Source organism: Dendropsophus ebraccatus, chromosome 2 (assembly GCF_027789765.1).
Source record: "Dendropsophus ebraccatus isolate aDenEbr1 chromosome 2, aDenEbr1.pat, whole genome shotgun sequence".
Taxonomy (NCBI): domain Eukaryota; kingdom Metazoa; phylum Chordata; class Amphibia; order Anura; family Hylidae; genus Dendropsophus; species Dendropsophus ebraccatus.
In genome coordinates, this window is record NC_091455.1 from 211,731,031 (window position 1) to 211,747,740 (window position 16,710).

The following is a 16,710-nucleotide window of genomic DNA, read 5'->3' on the forward strand; positions in this document are numbered from 1 at the left end:
ATATTAGCCCTGAAAAGTACTTTTGGGTTCAGTAGTAATCCTGCCTGACCAAAACGCTACTAAAACCTATCTCTCCCTGCTCGAGTAACTCTCCCTGACTAGGTTGAAAGCGCATCTACGGTCGAGAGGCGGGAGGCATGTATTTAAGATTTGAGGTCATGTGGTTCAGCCATCCAATGAGGGTATACGCAGTTTTCGCGCTGTGTGCGTACTCCTAGGGTCCCTCACGGCCTCCCTGCATGGTGATTGGATTAAAAAATGCGCCAAGTGCGATGGGAGGGCTTTAGAATGTTTGCCGCGCATTCAACACACTACTCGATTGTATTAGAAACTTTTAAATACCGCAATATTCGATCGAATACTTACTCGATCGAATCGAATTCTCTCATCTCTAATAGGTATGTTATATAGGTATCTTATTTAGGTATGTTATACATGCAGTGGAAAAATCCCGATAGAAAACCTTTTCTGCTCTGGACAGTTCCTGACATGGACAGAGGTGGCAGCAGAGAGCACTGTGTCAGACTGGGGAGAATATACCACTTCCTGCAGGACATACAGCAGCTGATAAGTACTGGAAGACTTGAGTTTATTAAATAGAAGTAATTCACAAATGTTTATAACTCTCTGACACAAGTGACTATACAATGCTTCTCCGTAATACCCCTTTAAATGTTCTATAATGTATCCTTCTGGCATGTTTCTTTACTATAGCCATTCCTATAACACATCTGTATCCTAAACTTTGTATCCCTCGTCCATCTCTGGTTTAGGTTAAAAGTCTCACTGTACAGCGTTAGTTCCTTCTAGTGGTCATATGTGGTACAGCACTGTCACTTAAAGGGTAACTCCACCCATAACAAATCCTTCCACTTTAGCCTGAGTTCCTTCTGCTTTATGTGTTCCATAAGTTTATTGTACAAGAAGTCTATGGACACACGCTATATGGCTATAGAGGGGGCTGCAGAATTGTATACTACGGTGGACCAAAGGTTTCGAAGTTTAATATGAGCTATCAGGGCATGCTGGGAGTTGTAGTTTTACACCAGCTGGAAAGGCCCAGGTTGGAGTCCGCTGCTGTAGATAGCGGCAGCATGTGCCTAAAAGCCTCATTGCCCCTAATGGGAGATTAGCGGCAGTGACATATTCTGCCATTTACAAGGAACAGACCAGGAACGATGAGATTCCGGCCTCCCATATTGTTCTAGGAGGCAGATAATCCCCGGAATCCCTCTGTAATGGCAGATAATCCTCATGTCACATTCAAAACCCATTTATCTGCCGCCATCAAAGTCATCGGCCCGTCATTAGGAAAGCTACATTATACGTGGAGCGAACATCCTCGGATCTTGGTGGAGAACACTGATTCCTTCCGTGAGGCCGAAGATCTTAATATAATAAGAAGTAAATGGGAATTATTCAGGCGGAATCCAGTCCTCCTCACCTCCCAATCAAGTGCAAGGTGTTACATGGGAATTGGTACTCTGGCGAAAATCTTTTTCTTTCAAATCGACTGCTTTCAGAAAGTTATATAGATTTGTCATTTACTTCTGTTAAAAAATGTCCAGTCTTCCAGTACTTATCAGCTGCTGTATGTCCTGCAGGAAGTAATGTATTTTTCCCAGTCTGACACAGTGCTCTCTGCTGCCACCTCTGTCCATGTCAGGAACTGTCCAGAGCAGGAGAGGTTTTCTATGGGGATTTGCTGCTGCTTTGGAGCTCACACAGCCTCTGCATTCAGCCCAGTCCTTCCCTCCAGCCGACCTACCAATACAGTCAGGGGCGGACCTACCGCCGTAGCAGCCGTAGTGGCCGCTACGGGGCCCCTGGCACCAGGGGGCCCGTGGCCTGGGCCCCCCAGAGCTGACTGTCTGAAGCACCCGGGGGCCGAGCGGGCCTCCCGGGTGTTAAGTGTCGTGATTGACAGCGCGAGAAACCATAGGCTTCCCGCGCTGTCAATCACTCTTGTGACCGCAAGCAGCGTTTTGCTTGCGATCACAAGAGTTTCCGCCTGGCCCCCGCCCGATGAGCAGCTCCCTGCCGAAGTCCCGCGGCGGCTGGGACATCATTGAGCGCCGCGGCGGCTGGGACTTCCGGTTTGCGTTCCCTGTACAGGAAGTCCCAGCCACCGGGGCGCAGCCTGAGCTCAGTGATGGCGCTGCCTGGGACTTCAGCAGGGAGCGGCTTATTGGTCGGAGGAAGAGAGAAGAGGAGACCGGCGACCGACGGGGGAGCGTGTGGTTAGGTGAGTTGTATTTTGTTTATTTTTATCAGAGGGGAACACTGGGGGCTATATGGGGGCTGAGGATGCACAACACTGGGGGCTATATGGGGGCTGAGGATGCACAACACTGGGGGCTATATGGGGGCTGAGGATGCACAATACTGGGGGCTATATGGGGGCTGAGGATGCACAATACTGGGGGCTATGTGGGGGATGGGGATGCACAATACTGGGGGCTATATGGGGGCTGAGGATGCACAACACTGGGGGCTATATGGGGGCTGGGGATGCACAACACTGGGGGCTATATGGGGGCTGAGGATGCACAATACTGGGGGCTATGTGGGGGCTGGGGATGCACAATACTGGGGGCTATGTGGGGGCTGGGGATGCACAATACTGGGGGCTATGTGGGGAAGGGGATGCACAATACTGGGGGCTATGTGGGGAAGGGGATGCACAATACTGGGGGCTATATGGGGGCTGGGGATGCACAATACTGGGGGCTATATGGGGGCTGAGGATGCACAAAACTGGGGGCTATATGGGGGCTGGGGATGCACAACACTGGGGGCTATATGGGGGCTGGGGATGCACAATACTGGGGGCTATGTGGGGGCTGGGGATGCACAATACTGGGGGCTATATGGGGGCTGAGGATGCACAACACTGGGGGCTATATGGGGGCTGAGGATGCACAATACTGGGGGCTATGTGGGGGCTGGGGATGCACAATACTGGGGGCTATATGGGGGCTGAGGATGCACAACACTGGGGGCTATATGGGGGCTGAGGATGCACAACACTGGGGGCTATATGGGGGCTGAGGATGCACAACACTGGGGGCTATATGGGGGCTGAGGATGCACAATACTGGGGGCTATATGGGGGCTGGGGATGCACAATACTGGGGGCTATGTGGGGGCTGGGGATGCACAATACTGGGGGCTATGTGGGGGCTGGGGATGCACAATACTGGGGGCTATATGGGGGCTGGGGATGCACAATACTGGGGGCTATGTGGGGGCTGGGGATGCACAATACTGGGGGCTATGTGGGGGCTGGGGATGCACAATACTGGGGGCTATGTGGGGACTAGGGGTGCACAATACTGGGGGCTATGTGGGGAAGGGGATGCACAATACTGGGGGCTATATGGGGGCTGGGGATGCACAATACTGGGGGCTATGTGGGGGCTGGGGATGCACAATACTGGGGGCTATGTGGGGGCTGGGGATGCACAATACTGGGGGCTATATGGGGGCTGGGGATGGACAATACTGGGGGCTATGTGGGGGCTGGGGATGCACAATACTGGGGGCTATGTGGGGGCTGGGGATGCACAATACTGGGGGCTATGTGGGGGCTGGGGATGCACAATACTGGGGGCTATGTGGGGGCTGGGGATGCACAATACTGGGGGCTATGTGGGGGCTGGGGATGCACAATACTGGGGGCTATGTGGGGGCTGGGGATGCACAATACTGGGGGCTATGTGGGGGCTGGGGATGCACAATACTGGGGGCTATGTGGGGGCTGGGGATGCACAATACTGGGGGCTATATGGGGGATGGGGATGCACAATACTGGGGGCTATATGGGGGATGGGGATGCACAATACTGGGGGCTATGTGGGGGGATGCACAATACTAGGGGCTATATGGGGGATGGGGATGCACAATACTGGGGGCTATGTGGGGGCTGGGGATGCATAATACTGGGGGCTATGTGGGATGGGGATGGACAACACTGGAAGCTATACGGGGGGGGGGGCTGGACATCATAAGGGGGCTTTATGGGGGCTGGACAACATAAGGGGGCTATATGGGGGAGTGGACAACATACAGGGTCATCTCTAAGAGGACTACACAGAAGTAATCTCGGCTCTCCAGCTGTTGCAAAACTACAGCTTTAGCTGTCCAGGCATGATGGGAGTTGTAGTTTTGCAACAGCTGGAGAGTCGAGGTTCCCTACCCCTGATATAGGTGATGCACATTGGGCCATCTATACGGAGCACTGAACAAGGGGCAATCTATAAGCTGTCTACACAGAGGGGGGCATATACTATAAGGGATATATATATGTTCCTATACAAGGAGTCAGGGCTACTCACTGAAAGAGGGTACAAAGGGGCCATTACAGATGTGCAGTTTGTATACAGATGAGGATGGTGTCAGTGTGAGGAGCCTAATATGTCTGTCTGGCAGATTCTGTGGATTCGTGGCTCGGAGAAGTTCTCATAACGGCCCAGGACAGATGGAGAAGATGATGAAAAGGGAAGAACTCCGATCAGAGAAGACGTCCCCTGTGAGTCACCTGATGTAACTGCACTGTAATTTATATGGAGTACAGAACCTGTGTAGATCTGGGTGTGTTGATGGCGTAGTGGTCGGTCAGGGGTGGGGGTGGATTTGGGGTAGGGGGGGGCCCCAATCAAAGGTTTGCTATGGGGCCCAGCCATTTCTAGTTACGCCCCTGAATACAGTCACATCAGTATGCTAGGAAAGTATGACAAACTGTAAGCGGCTCAACTCTCCTATAGCGGTACACTGGGGAAGAAATACCTGCATGCCTTAGGCGTCACTGGACGTTGTCTGGAAGACGTCTCCAAAATTCCTCCAGAAAGATTGGAAGGTAAATAGTGATGAGGTCAGTCTGGCCCCCGTCCAGCCCATCGGCCCCCCATCTCTCTGCGCACTCTCTTCACACATCTGACTTATGTCAACACACAAATGGCGGACGCCATGGTAACCTGCCCCGCCGCACTACTGATATTTTTGGGTTGGGACGTTCGTCTGCGTTATGCAAATATTCCAGCCAGACGTGTTCTATCATTGAACGTTATCCGGGGTTAGGAAAACAGTGACAGCCGCTCGGTTAAAGGGGCACTCTGGCGATTTTTTTTCTTTTTCAAATCAACTGGTATTAGAAAGTTATATAGAATTGTATAGAAATTACTCATATCTTCCAGTACTTATTAGCTGCTGTATGTCCTGCAGGAAGGGATGTATTCTTTCCAGTCTGACACAGTGCTCTCTGCTGCCACCTCTGTCCATGTCAGGAACTGTCCAGAGCAGCAGCAAATCCTCATAGAAAACCTCTCCTGCTCTGGACAGTTCCTGACATGGACAGAGGTGGCAGCAGAGAGAACTGTGTCAGACTGGAGAGAATACATCCCTTCCTGCAGGACCTACAGCAGCTGATAAGTACTAGAAGACTGGAGATTTTTAAATAGAAGTAATTTACAAATCTATGTAACTTTCTGATAACATTTCACCCCCCCCCCCCCCACTGGAGTACCCCTTTAAGAACACACAAGCAGGGGCAGCGTGTTTTCTGCATGGCAATGGAAAAAAGGGATTCCAACCCCCTGTATAGTATTATATAAAGAAGAATCTAGATGCTGGAGATGAAGGAGGCCCATGCTGCGTCCACCACTCTTTCAGCTGCCTGGCACACATCTGGTTGGGTGAGACGCACCCTGTTATTTCTGATACAGTAATAGGGATGATTTGGGATCCTGACAGCTCGGAGATGTAAATTATCCCATTCCCTAATTATACCGCGCGTCCGTGACTTGTGCGCCATCTGCTTATTGTACATATGGGACAGAGATATTGCTGCTGAATTCGGGTCGTCCATTATCTCATGACTCATCCCTATAGTATATACTAGACACGACCACAGAACCAAAGACGTTTATTTTGGTGGATTTTAAGGATTTTTCTTTTCCTCGGAATATTCCTCCCGGAATATCATTTTTTTTCTTTTAAATTATTATTATTTCTCCCTATTGTTCTTGTCTTCAGGTTTATAGTGATGACTATAACACAGTGTAATTCTCTGCATGTACTGCAGTGACATCTGGTGGCCAAAAGTAGGTACTGCGCTCAACATTCACTATCAAAGGAGTTGGCCAACTAAACTTCACTGGATTGATCCCCCACCATTGGCATCTGGGTCCTTGCCACCCACCGCTTCCTGCTTCCCAGGGGATGCCCACAGTTTGTAGACATTGTAGTCATACCTATGAAAGGTGTATTCCAGTTTTATTTTGCAGTGAAAGGATATACAATTCTGTGGGGATTGACTCCCCTCATTCCCTATGTCAGATAACACTGAGAATTTAATCCAGAATGACTGGATTCTGCATCTCCATACTAAACAATAGAGACCCATTGACTTTAGTGGAGAAATCCCATTTACATTCTAGTGCAGAGGGAACACAGATTCTCCCACTGACATTGAGTTTCATCTGGAAAACTTTACATTCGGTTACATGGAGGTGGTCTCCTTATATAGGACCCCCCCCCCCCCCCCAATAAGCAGACATGCCATGCTAGGGCTACAGCCTGGGTGGTGAATGGTGGGGCACAGAAACAAAGGGAGAAAGTAAAGTAGAGTATAAAGGGTTGGTCGCCATTCATGTATGTAGGACACTTTAAGGACAGGCTATCAGTTTATCTGACTCGGGAAGCCTCTCCGGACACATGGATATGTTATACATAGTAGATAAACCCTTGATGAGTTGATGCAGGGAACTTTTTTATTTGTATCTGTTGCCTTTTATTAGGTAGACAAGCATGGCTGATATAACAGCAGCCGACGTTCTTAGGTTCTTAGGTGTATTGCCGGCTGCACTGATTGTTACTCGGCTTTTCTAGGTAGGGCTCAAATTGCTCAAAGTGACAGAGAAGACAACTCAAGAGTTTCTAGTTTCTTGGAACTTTATGATGATGATGATGATAGTGGTGATTGTTATGCCGGTGATGATGATGAAGATGGTGGAAGTAATGGTAGCAATGGTGGTTATGGGGGTGGTTTTGATAATGGTGGTGATAGTGATGATGATGGTAGTGGTGATGATGGTGGTGATGATTACGATGGTGATGAAGGAGATGGTGATGATGATGATTTTGATGGTGGTAGTGCTGCTGGAAATGATGATGGTAGTGCTGCTGCTGGCGATGATGATGATCGTAGTGATGGTGATGGTGCTGGTTGTGATGATCGTGATGCTGATAGTGGCGATGATGATGATGGTGGTATTAATAGTGATGGTGATTGTGGTGGTGGTGATGACAATGGTGATGATGGTAGTGATGATGATGGTGATGATGACGGTGGTGGTGATGATGATGATGATTGTGGTGATGATGGTGATGATGATGATGGTGGTGGCGTTGATGATGGTAATGATGATGACGGTGGTGATGATGATGATGGTGATGTTAATGTTGATAGTGGTTGTGATGATGGTGACGATGATGATGGTGGTGGTGATAATAGTGGTTGTGATCATGGTGACAATGATAATGGTGGTGATGATGACGGTGGTGGTGATGATGATGATGATGATGGTGATGATGATGACAGTGGTGATGATGATTGTGGTGATGATGGTGATGATGATGATGGTGGTGGCGGTGATGATGGTGATGATGATGACGGTGGTGATGATGATGATGGTGATGTTAATGATGATAGTGGTTGTGATGATGGTGACGATGATGATGGTGGTGGTGATGATGATAGTGGTTGTGATGATGGTGACAATGATAATGGTGGTGGTGATGCTGATGGTGGTTGTGATGATGGTTGTGATGATGGTGACGGTGATGATGATGGTTATGGTAATGATGATGCAGATTATGGTGGTGGTAATAGTAATGATTAGACATGAGCTTTGGCCTTGCAGTGCTGCTCCTCTCCCTGCCGCTCCACCCCAGGTGCCAAGGAAAAGCTGGATCCAATCCTGGGAAACTGGGAGAAGTTTCCCAGGATTGGATCCAGCTTTTCCCAGCATCTTGGGAGGACTGGCAGGGAGCAGAGCAGTGCTGAAAGGCTGACGGCTTCATAACTGGAGAGCAGATCAAAGGAAGCACTTTGCTTCATTTACATGAGCGATTCACTCATCTCTAGTGATGATAGTGATGATGATGGTGGTGGTGATAGTGATGATGACGATGGCGGTGATGATGGTGATTGTAGTGACGATAGTGGTGGTGATAAAGGAGATGGTGATGATGACGATGGTGATGAAGGAGATGTAATAATGGTGATGATGATGTGGATGTTAGCGATGATGGTGATGAAGATCATGATGATGTTGATGGTGGTAGTGCTGCTGGTAATGATGATGGTGATGATGATCGTAGTGATGGTGGTGGTGGTGGTGATGATGATGATGATGGTGGTGCTGGTGGTTATGATCGTAGTGTTGATAATGGGAATGATGCTGGTGGTGGTAATAGTGATGGTAATTATAATGGTGATGATATTGGTGGTGATTATGATGATGATGATGATGATGGTGGTGGTAATAGTGATGGTGATTATAATGGTGATGATATTGGTGGTGATGATGATGATGATGATGGTGGTAGTGGTGGTGATGATGATGGTGATGTTGATAGTAGAAGTGATGATAATAATGGTAGTGATGATGATAATGGTGATGATGATGGTGGTGATGTTGATAGTAGTAGTGATGATGATCATGATGATGGTGGTGATTATGGTGGTGATGATGGTTAGACATGAGTATAGTTTGATGTGCGCTTCGCTCATCAAGCCATCGGCCTTGCAGTGCTGCTCCGCTCCTTGCCGCTCCTCCTTGGGTGCCGGAGAAAAGCTGAATCCAATCCTGGGAAACAGGGAGAAGTTTCCCAGGATTGGATCCAGCATTTCCAGGCATCTTGGAAGGGCGGCTTGATGAGCAGAGCGCAGATCAAACAAAGAACCTTGCTTCATTTACATTAGCGATCATCTCTAGTCATGATGATGGTGGTAGTGGTGATATTGATAGTAGTAATGATGATGGTGATGATGATAATGGTGATGATGATGATGGTGGTGATGTTGATAGTAGTAGTGATGGTGGTGATGATAGTGATGATGATGGTGGTGGTGGTCGTAGTGATGATGATGGTGGTGATCATAGTGATAATGATGGTGGTGGTCATAGTGATGATGGTGGTGATGATAGGGATGATGGTGGTGGTGGTGGTCGTAGTGATGATGATGGTGGTGATCATAGTGATGATGATGGTGGTGGTCATAGTGATGATGGTGGTGATGATAGGGATGATGGTGGTGGTGGTGGTCGTAGTGATGATGATGGTGGTGATCATAGTGATGATGATGGTGGTGGTCATAGTGATGATGGTGGTGATGATAGGGATGATGATGGTGGTGGTGGTCGTAGTGATGATGATGGTGGTGTGGGGCTCTTTATAGAGGCGCCTGATAACACAATGAAGCATTCTATCAGTCACTTCTGGCTCTCAGCCGCCTCTCTCCGGATTTGTGCCTCTTCCTGATTCATTTTAATGGTTCACTAATGAGTCCCTGAAGATTTGCGGAACGGAGAATCCAACGGCGTGTTCGGCTCCTGTATAAATATCTTATACTGATGTCGCAGATGACGATTTAGAGGTGTGTAAATATGTAACAGCGATTCTTCTAATACACAACAATAAATCACAAAGCATAAAAATAAAGGAACAAAGGACAGCGGCAGTGATAGCGAGATGCAGCAGAGCCGGTCCTAACTCTTCCACACAAGCCCCCGGTAAAATCCAGAGCTGCCCGGGCTCCATCGCTGAAATCTACACCAGCTCTGATTTTCATAGACTCCAGCAACCATTCCTGCCGGCATGGAGGCCCAAGAACTCTGCAAGGCCTAACATGACTGCTCAGCCTACTGCAGACCGTATTAGCAGAGCACTGAGCTCTGCAAGGCCTAACATGACTGCTCAGCCTACAGCAGACCGTATTAGCAGAGCACTGAGCTCTGCAAGGCCTAACATGACTGCTCTACGAGAAACAGATTGCTGAACTCAGGAAGACCAGCCAAACGACAACACTGCCGGCTGCTTTTCCCGGAGAAATATCTGGCTAGTCCCGTGTTTTGAGACTCTTCAATGAGGCTCCATGGGCTCTTCTTTTGCATAACATGACTGCTCGGCCTACACCAGACCGTACCAGCAGAGGGCCAATCTAATAGATCAATGTAATACATACGCATTACACTCATCTAGAACAGCAATCGATTGATTTAGGGTACGATCACACCTACCAGATCCGCAGCGAATTTGACGCTGCAAGATAGCGAAATCCGCTGCGGATCCAGTACTGCGAATCTGAATGGGTCCCATACACGCAGCGGATCGCTGCATGGATGGGACCCGGCCCCTTTAACCCCTGCGCCGCCGGTTTAAGGCCTGCCCGCCCGCAGCCCCCCATGTGCCCCGCACCGCCTGCCGCCCCAAGCACACATTACCAGCCGCGGCTTGATTCAGGCTCCCGACTCCCCTCGCTCCTCTTCAGCCAATCAGGACTGCCGTGCACTGATTGGCTGAAGGAGAGTGAAGGGACCTGGGAGCTTTACACAGCCGCAGCTGGTAATGTGTGCTTGGGGTGGCAGGCGGTGCGGGGCAGAGGGGGGGGCTGCGGGCGGGCAGGCTTTCGGCTGGCGGCGCGGAGGTTAAAGGGGCTGGGTCCCATACACACAGCGATCCGCTGCGTGTATGGGACCCATTCAAATTCACAGTACTGGATCCGCAGCAGATTTCGCTGCTAACTCGCAGCGTCAAATCCGCTGTGGATTGGGTAGGTGTGAACGTACCCTTAAAGGGGTAGTTCACCCCCCAAAACATTTCTTTCATATCAACTGGTCCCAGAAAGTGCCAGAGATTTGTAATTCTATTTAAAAAAAAAAAAAGTATCCAGTCTTCCAGTACTTATCGGCTGCTGTATGTCATGTGGGAAGTGGTGTATCTCTCCAGTCTGATACAGTGCTCTCTGCTGCCACCTCTGTCCATGTCAGGAACTGTCCAGAGCAGCAGCAAATTCCCATAGAAAACCTCTCCTGCTCTGGACAGTTCCTGACATGGACAGAGGTGGCAGCAGAGAGCACTATGTCAGACTGGAGAGAATACACCACTTCCTGCAAGACATACAGCAGCTGATAAGTACTGGAAGACTGGAGATTTTCTCTGACACTTTCTGGCAGTTGATTTGAAATAAAAAAATTCTGAACAATCCCTTTACAGGCAGCAGGGCGATTTGGCATTGCCCCAACTAGCCAGAATCCTGTTTCACACTGACGAGGGGCAAATACCCCGAAACAGCTGTCTGTGGGTGGATGGATGCCTGCCTTGGTAAACCCTTGTCATGTCGCAATACTCGCAACCAAGTTAGACACAAAAGGGGCCACCTTGGTGTTTCCCTATTTATGTTCCAATACTCACAACCAAGTGGGACTTAAGGGGCTACCTATCAGGGCGGTGTGGTGCTCTCTCCATCTGGAGGTGCCCCGTGGCTATCTCGCTATCCCATGTTTTGAGGCTCCACGGACTCCTTTTTTGCATATTTAAAGTTTTAGGGGGCATCAATGGAGCCTCTTGATTGAGTACTTCATTGGAATTTTTTCATTGATCTTCCTGAGTTCAGTGATTGCTGTGTTCTATAGCCCTGTGTTCTATAGACCAATCAGATAGCTGCTTTCAGTTTCCAATGGACGTCCAAAAACGACTGCACAGAGCTGAATGGTTGTTATGGCAATGGCTTCACTCCCCCTTGTCTCATGGTCAGCGCTTAGAAAGGGCCAAAGGGTCGACTAATGGCCGATATAATAGATAATTGATTATATAAATCCACTATGGTGCTGACACATGACAGGTTGTGTGCCGAAACATGACGGATGGCTCGGACTGTTGTAGTGGATACTAAAACGTAATGAAACCACAGAGATTCATGATAACACTAGTCGCATAGTTCTGTCACTCAGTTCCCGTCTGTACAGGCCGCCATATGTACAGCATCCTAATGTATCCCCTTCTGGCAGGAAGTTACACATTCTAGTAATGTGGAGTGGGGTGAGTAGAGTGAGTGGGTGGAGTAGTCCATAGATTGAGTGGGGGGGGGGGAGGTGTCAATGGGTGGAGAGGGGGTATCCATAGATTTAGTGGGGGTGGTCCATGGGTGAAGTGGGGGTATCTACAGATTTAGTGGGGGTTGTCTATAGGTGAAGTGGGGGGTTGTCTATGGGTGGAGTGGGAGTGTGGGCATGGGGGATGTCTTTGGACTGTGTGAGGGGTGTCCATGGGTAGAGTGGAAGTGTCCATGGATTAAGTGGAGGTGTGGGTGTCCATGGATGCAGCGTGTGGGGGGGTGTCCTTGTATTGTGTGGGGGTGTCCATGGGTAGAATGGGAGAGGTCCTTGTATTGTGTGGGGGTGTTCATGGGTGGAATGGGAGAGGTCCTTGTATTGTTTGGGGGTGTCCATGGGTGGAGTAGGGATGTCCTTGTATTGTGTGGGGGTGTCCATGGGTGGAGTAAGGATGTCCTTGGATTGTGTGGGGGTGTCCATGGGTGGAGTGGGGGATGTCCTTGGATTGTGTGGGGATGTGCATGGGTGGAGTAGGGATGTCCTTGGATTGTGTGGGGGTGTCCATGGGTGGAGTAGGGATGTCCTTGGATTGTGTGGGGGTGTCCATGGGTGGAGTAGGGATGTCCTTGGATTGTGTGGGGGTGTCCATGGGTGGAGTAGGGATGTCCTTGGATTGTGTGGGGGTGTCCATAGGTGGAGTGGGGGATGTCCTTGGATTGTGTGGGGGTGTCCATGGGTGGAGTGGGGGATGTCCTTGGATTGGGGGTAATCATGGATCGAGTGTGGATGTAAATGGGTGAAGAGGGGGTGTCTATGGATTGAGTGGAGGTGTTCATGGATGGATTGGGGGTGTCCATGGGTGGAGTGGGGGATGTCAATGGATTGGAAGTAACCATGGATTGAGTGGGGGTGTAAATGGGTGGAGTCCATTGGTAGTGTGAGGGAACTTGGGTGAAGTAGGAGCATTTTTATGGAGAAGTGGGGTGGAGTAGGATGAAGTTCAGAGTGGGGGCAGCTTTTGTACCAGTGATTTGGTAATGAAATAAACAAAGTGTGGGAGTGAAATAAGCCAAAGCCTCTGTCCCCTCTCTGACTCTTTCGATAATTCCATCAGACATGACATCAGGTCAGCAGGCAGCCAAACCATAAGAGACCCTCCATGCACCCATCATAATCCATCCGGGTCTAACAGACGCCATTGTTCACAATCACGGATCCCGGCTATAACCGTAAATATTTCATATTGCAGCGATGTCTTTTTTATCAATCCCATCGGGGTTCTTCTATTCTCAGAAATTATATATACACACTGTGAGGTCCTGCTGCCCCAATACTCTAACAGATGGGATAAAGAATCGCTCCTCCTCCCTCTGAAATCTAAAGGAGCAAAAATGTTTGTATTATTAAATTTAAAAAAAATGTAAAAAAACAAATACAAATTTAGCAAAAATTAAAAAAAATACATGAAAAACAAGAAGGAGAAAAAAAAAGAGCATGAAGCGAAGCTTCTATAGTCGGTCCCTCCCTCCCTCCCCTTAGTCTCGGGGGGCTCACAGTGCGCCCCCTCATCCGCATTGTGCGGCTTCTACTATAAATGAGTCTGCAGACGCTTCAGTCTTATTCCTCCCCAGTCTCCAGGAATCTGCAGAGGCTGAGAGAGAACATTGTCAATGGCCATGACAGAGGAGAAGAGGGGGACATGCAGGGAGGTGGAGGAAGGAGGGAAAGAGATGAAGGGAGGGAGAGGAAGAGGAGGAGAGGCTGCTGCTGCTCTCGCCTTCCACAAACACAATCAGGGAGAGGGAAGAAGATGCAGCCGGTGCTGGGGATGAAGCGGATTGCTGGGAGATGTAGTCCCCTCCTGCTGACAGGTCGGTGTGTACTATACATATCTGCTGCATGCCCTGCACACAGCCGCCTCTCACTGCTGGCAGTATGGAAACCATGGGAGAGCTGGATGCAGTGTGCCACATCTGTCCAGCTGCTGCCAGGATTATCCACACGTCTCCAGGGATAGATGGGAGATTGCATGACGTAGCTGAGCTGTATTTGTAGCTGAGCTGTCGCTGCATCCTGAATTAGCAGAAAATGATCAGTGACAGACGCGTTTCAGCTCCATCTGCATAATACTGTGCTGTGTATCCGTCTACTAGCACACATGCACCATGGCTGGCTTCATCTGATAGACAATGCTAACGTTCAATAAGGGGGGGGGGGGGGGTTGTCAGTAGTTACATAGAGAGTCTCCTGCTCTGGAGGTCTTGTCCTGTTCTGCATCAGGCCCATAGGTAATTTATGTGAATGAACGCTGTGTAATGCTTCACTTCATCTGTGGTGGCGCTGCAGGGAAACTAAACATCTGGTTAGAGGCGATGGCTGGAGGTCCCAGCAGGGGGAACACTTTGTGACCAGCTTATTGTAAGGGGACCCTGATAATATATAGGGATTGTAGAGAAAGAGGAACCTCTTCGATGTATCTGCAATATGGAGCCAATGTTACTATTACTGCTGCTATTCCCATTCTGACTGCACAAGTAACTGTGATAAATTAGCAAAAATATAAATACATTACATCTATCTATCTATCTCCTATCTATCTATCTATCTATCTATCTCCTATCTATCTATCTATCTATCTATCTATCTATCTATCTATCTCCTATCTATCTATCTATCTATCTATCTATCTATCTATCTATCTATCTATCTATCTCCTATCTATCTATCTATCTATCTATCTCCTATCTATCTATCTCCTATCTATCTATCTATCTATCTATCTATCTATCTATCTATCTCCTATCTACCTATCTATCTATCTATCTCCTATCTATCTATCTATCTATCTATCTATCTATCTATCTATCTATCTATCATCTATCTCCTATCTATCTATCTATATATCTATCTCCTATCTATCTATCTATCTATCTATCTCCTATCTATCTATCTATCTATCTATCTATCTATCTATCTATATATCTATCTCCTATCTATCTATCTATCTATCTATCTATCTATCTATCTATCTATCTCCTATCTATTATCTACCTATCTATCTATCTCCTATCTATCTATCTATCTATCTATCTATCTATCTATCTCCTATCTATCTATCTATCTATCTATCTATCTATCTATCTATCTATCTATCTCCTATCTATCTATCTTCTATCTATCTCCTATCTATCTCCTATCTATCTATCTATCTATCTATCTATCTATTATCTATCTGTCTATCTATCTATCTATCTATCTATCTATCTATCTATCTATCTATCTATCTATCTCCTATCTATCTCCTATCTCCTATCTATCTATCTATCTATCTATCTATCTATCTATCTCCTATCTATCTATCTATCTATCTATCTATCTATCTATCTCCTATCTATCTATCTCTCTCTCTCTCCTATCTATCTATCTATCTATCTATCTATCTATCGATTGATCGATTGATCATCTATCTTATTTCTATTTTTTATAAGAGTTGTCCACAATTTATATGGTAGCCATTAGAGATGAGCGAACCGGGTTCGGGTTCGAGTCGATCCGATTCAGCATTTGATTAGCTGTGGCTGCTGAAGTTGGATAAAGCTCTAAGGTTGTCTGGAAAACATGGACACAGCCAATGACTATATCCATGATTTCCACATAGCCTTAGGGCTTTATCCAAGCTCAGCAGCCACCGCTAATCAAATACTGAAAGTTCTGGGTTCGGATCGACTCCAGCATGCTCCAGGTTCGCTCATCTCTAGTAGCCATATATGCTTGGCCCCCAAATATAACCACATATCTTGCAGCCGGCCCCTGAAGGTGACACTTGTAAGTTTATGTGTTTTTTTATGTTGTTGCAGTAGCGTATGGTTGAACGGTTGAACATGGCCAGTGCATCCTGGGAGTGCATCCTCCTCTCCTCAGGTAGCCTGGTAGAGCTCCAGAATACGCTGCCCATTGAACTAAATGAACCGTTGTGCAATATTCATCACATGATGAGACACAGAGACCCCATATGGCGGCACATGAAGAGTCCATGGGTTTGTAGGAGTCTAAGAACTGGTGTAGCATATAAAGATTTGGGATGGAGCACAGGGGCCTGTGTATACAGCCGCCATGGGTATAGTTAGCAAATGAATAGGAAATTGATATACTATACGGACATGTTCCATAGCAGAGACTTCCGGTCTGTGATTCACCGCTGGTCTAGAAAGCATCGGAGCAGATGGCCCCTACTTATATATCACTAAGCCAAGCACCCCCATTATATAGTGCCCCTCTCTGTGCGGCCCAATAAAAGCCTAGCATGACCACATAACCCCCCAGGTCACATGTCACAAGGGGGATGGGGGGGGTACCGAAACAGTAGCTGTACCCCTGCCTGGCACCGAAACTAAACAGTAGTATATGGGACTTTTTATAGCTTTTTTATATCTTTAAGTGGGTGAGAAGTAAGGACTGTCCGTCCAAAGGAGGAATAGAGAAGTAGTGAAAGGCAAAACCGAGGGCAAAACAATCCTAAGAAAGAAAAGAAGCAGAAGGTTCCTCGGCTCCCGAAGCTTTGTGTGTTATTGTACTTTATTTAGAAGAGCGC

The 16,710-nt window shown here is 47.9% G+C and overlaps 2 protein-coding genes across 5 annotated transcripts in view; one reads left to right on the forward strand and one right to left on the reverse strand.

Annotated features, from left to right (window-relative positions):
- The window catches only part of SGCE (sarcoglycan epsilon), a 51,575-nt gene that overhangs the window by 1,570 nt on the left and 33,295 nt on the right, over positions 1-16,710 (forward strand). Inside the window, exons 1-2 of one of the 4 annotated variants that reach the window (XM_069959408.1) lie at positions 13,903-13,990; positions 15,977-16,040. The exons of 1 other annotated variant lie outside the window; for it this stretch is intronic. In XM_069959408.1, coding sequence (XP_069815509.1) covers positions 15,983-16,040 — 58 coding nt within the window. In that variant the 5' untranslated portion in view covers positions 13,903-13,990; positions 15,977-15,982. Of the gene's footprint in view, positions 1-13,870; positions 13,991-15,976; positions 16,041-16,710 lie in introns of those variants that run through there. 2 more of the 4 variants (XM_069959409.1, XM_069959407.1) reach the window with 2 other exon arrangements.
- On the reverse strand, positions 6,927-8,977 carry LOC138784225 (uncharacterized). The gene is made up of 2 exons (XM_069959731.1): positions 8,124-8,977; positions 6,927-7,242 (listed from the first exon to the last, which is right to left on the reverse strand). Exons 1-2 carry the CDS (start codon positions 8,975-8,977, stop codon positions 6,927-6,929), a joined length of 1,170 nt encoding a protein of 389 aa, XP_069815832.1.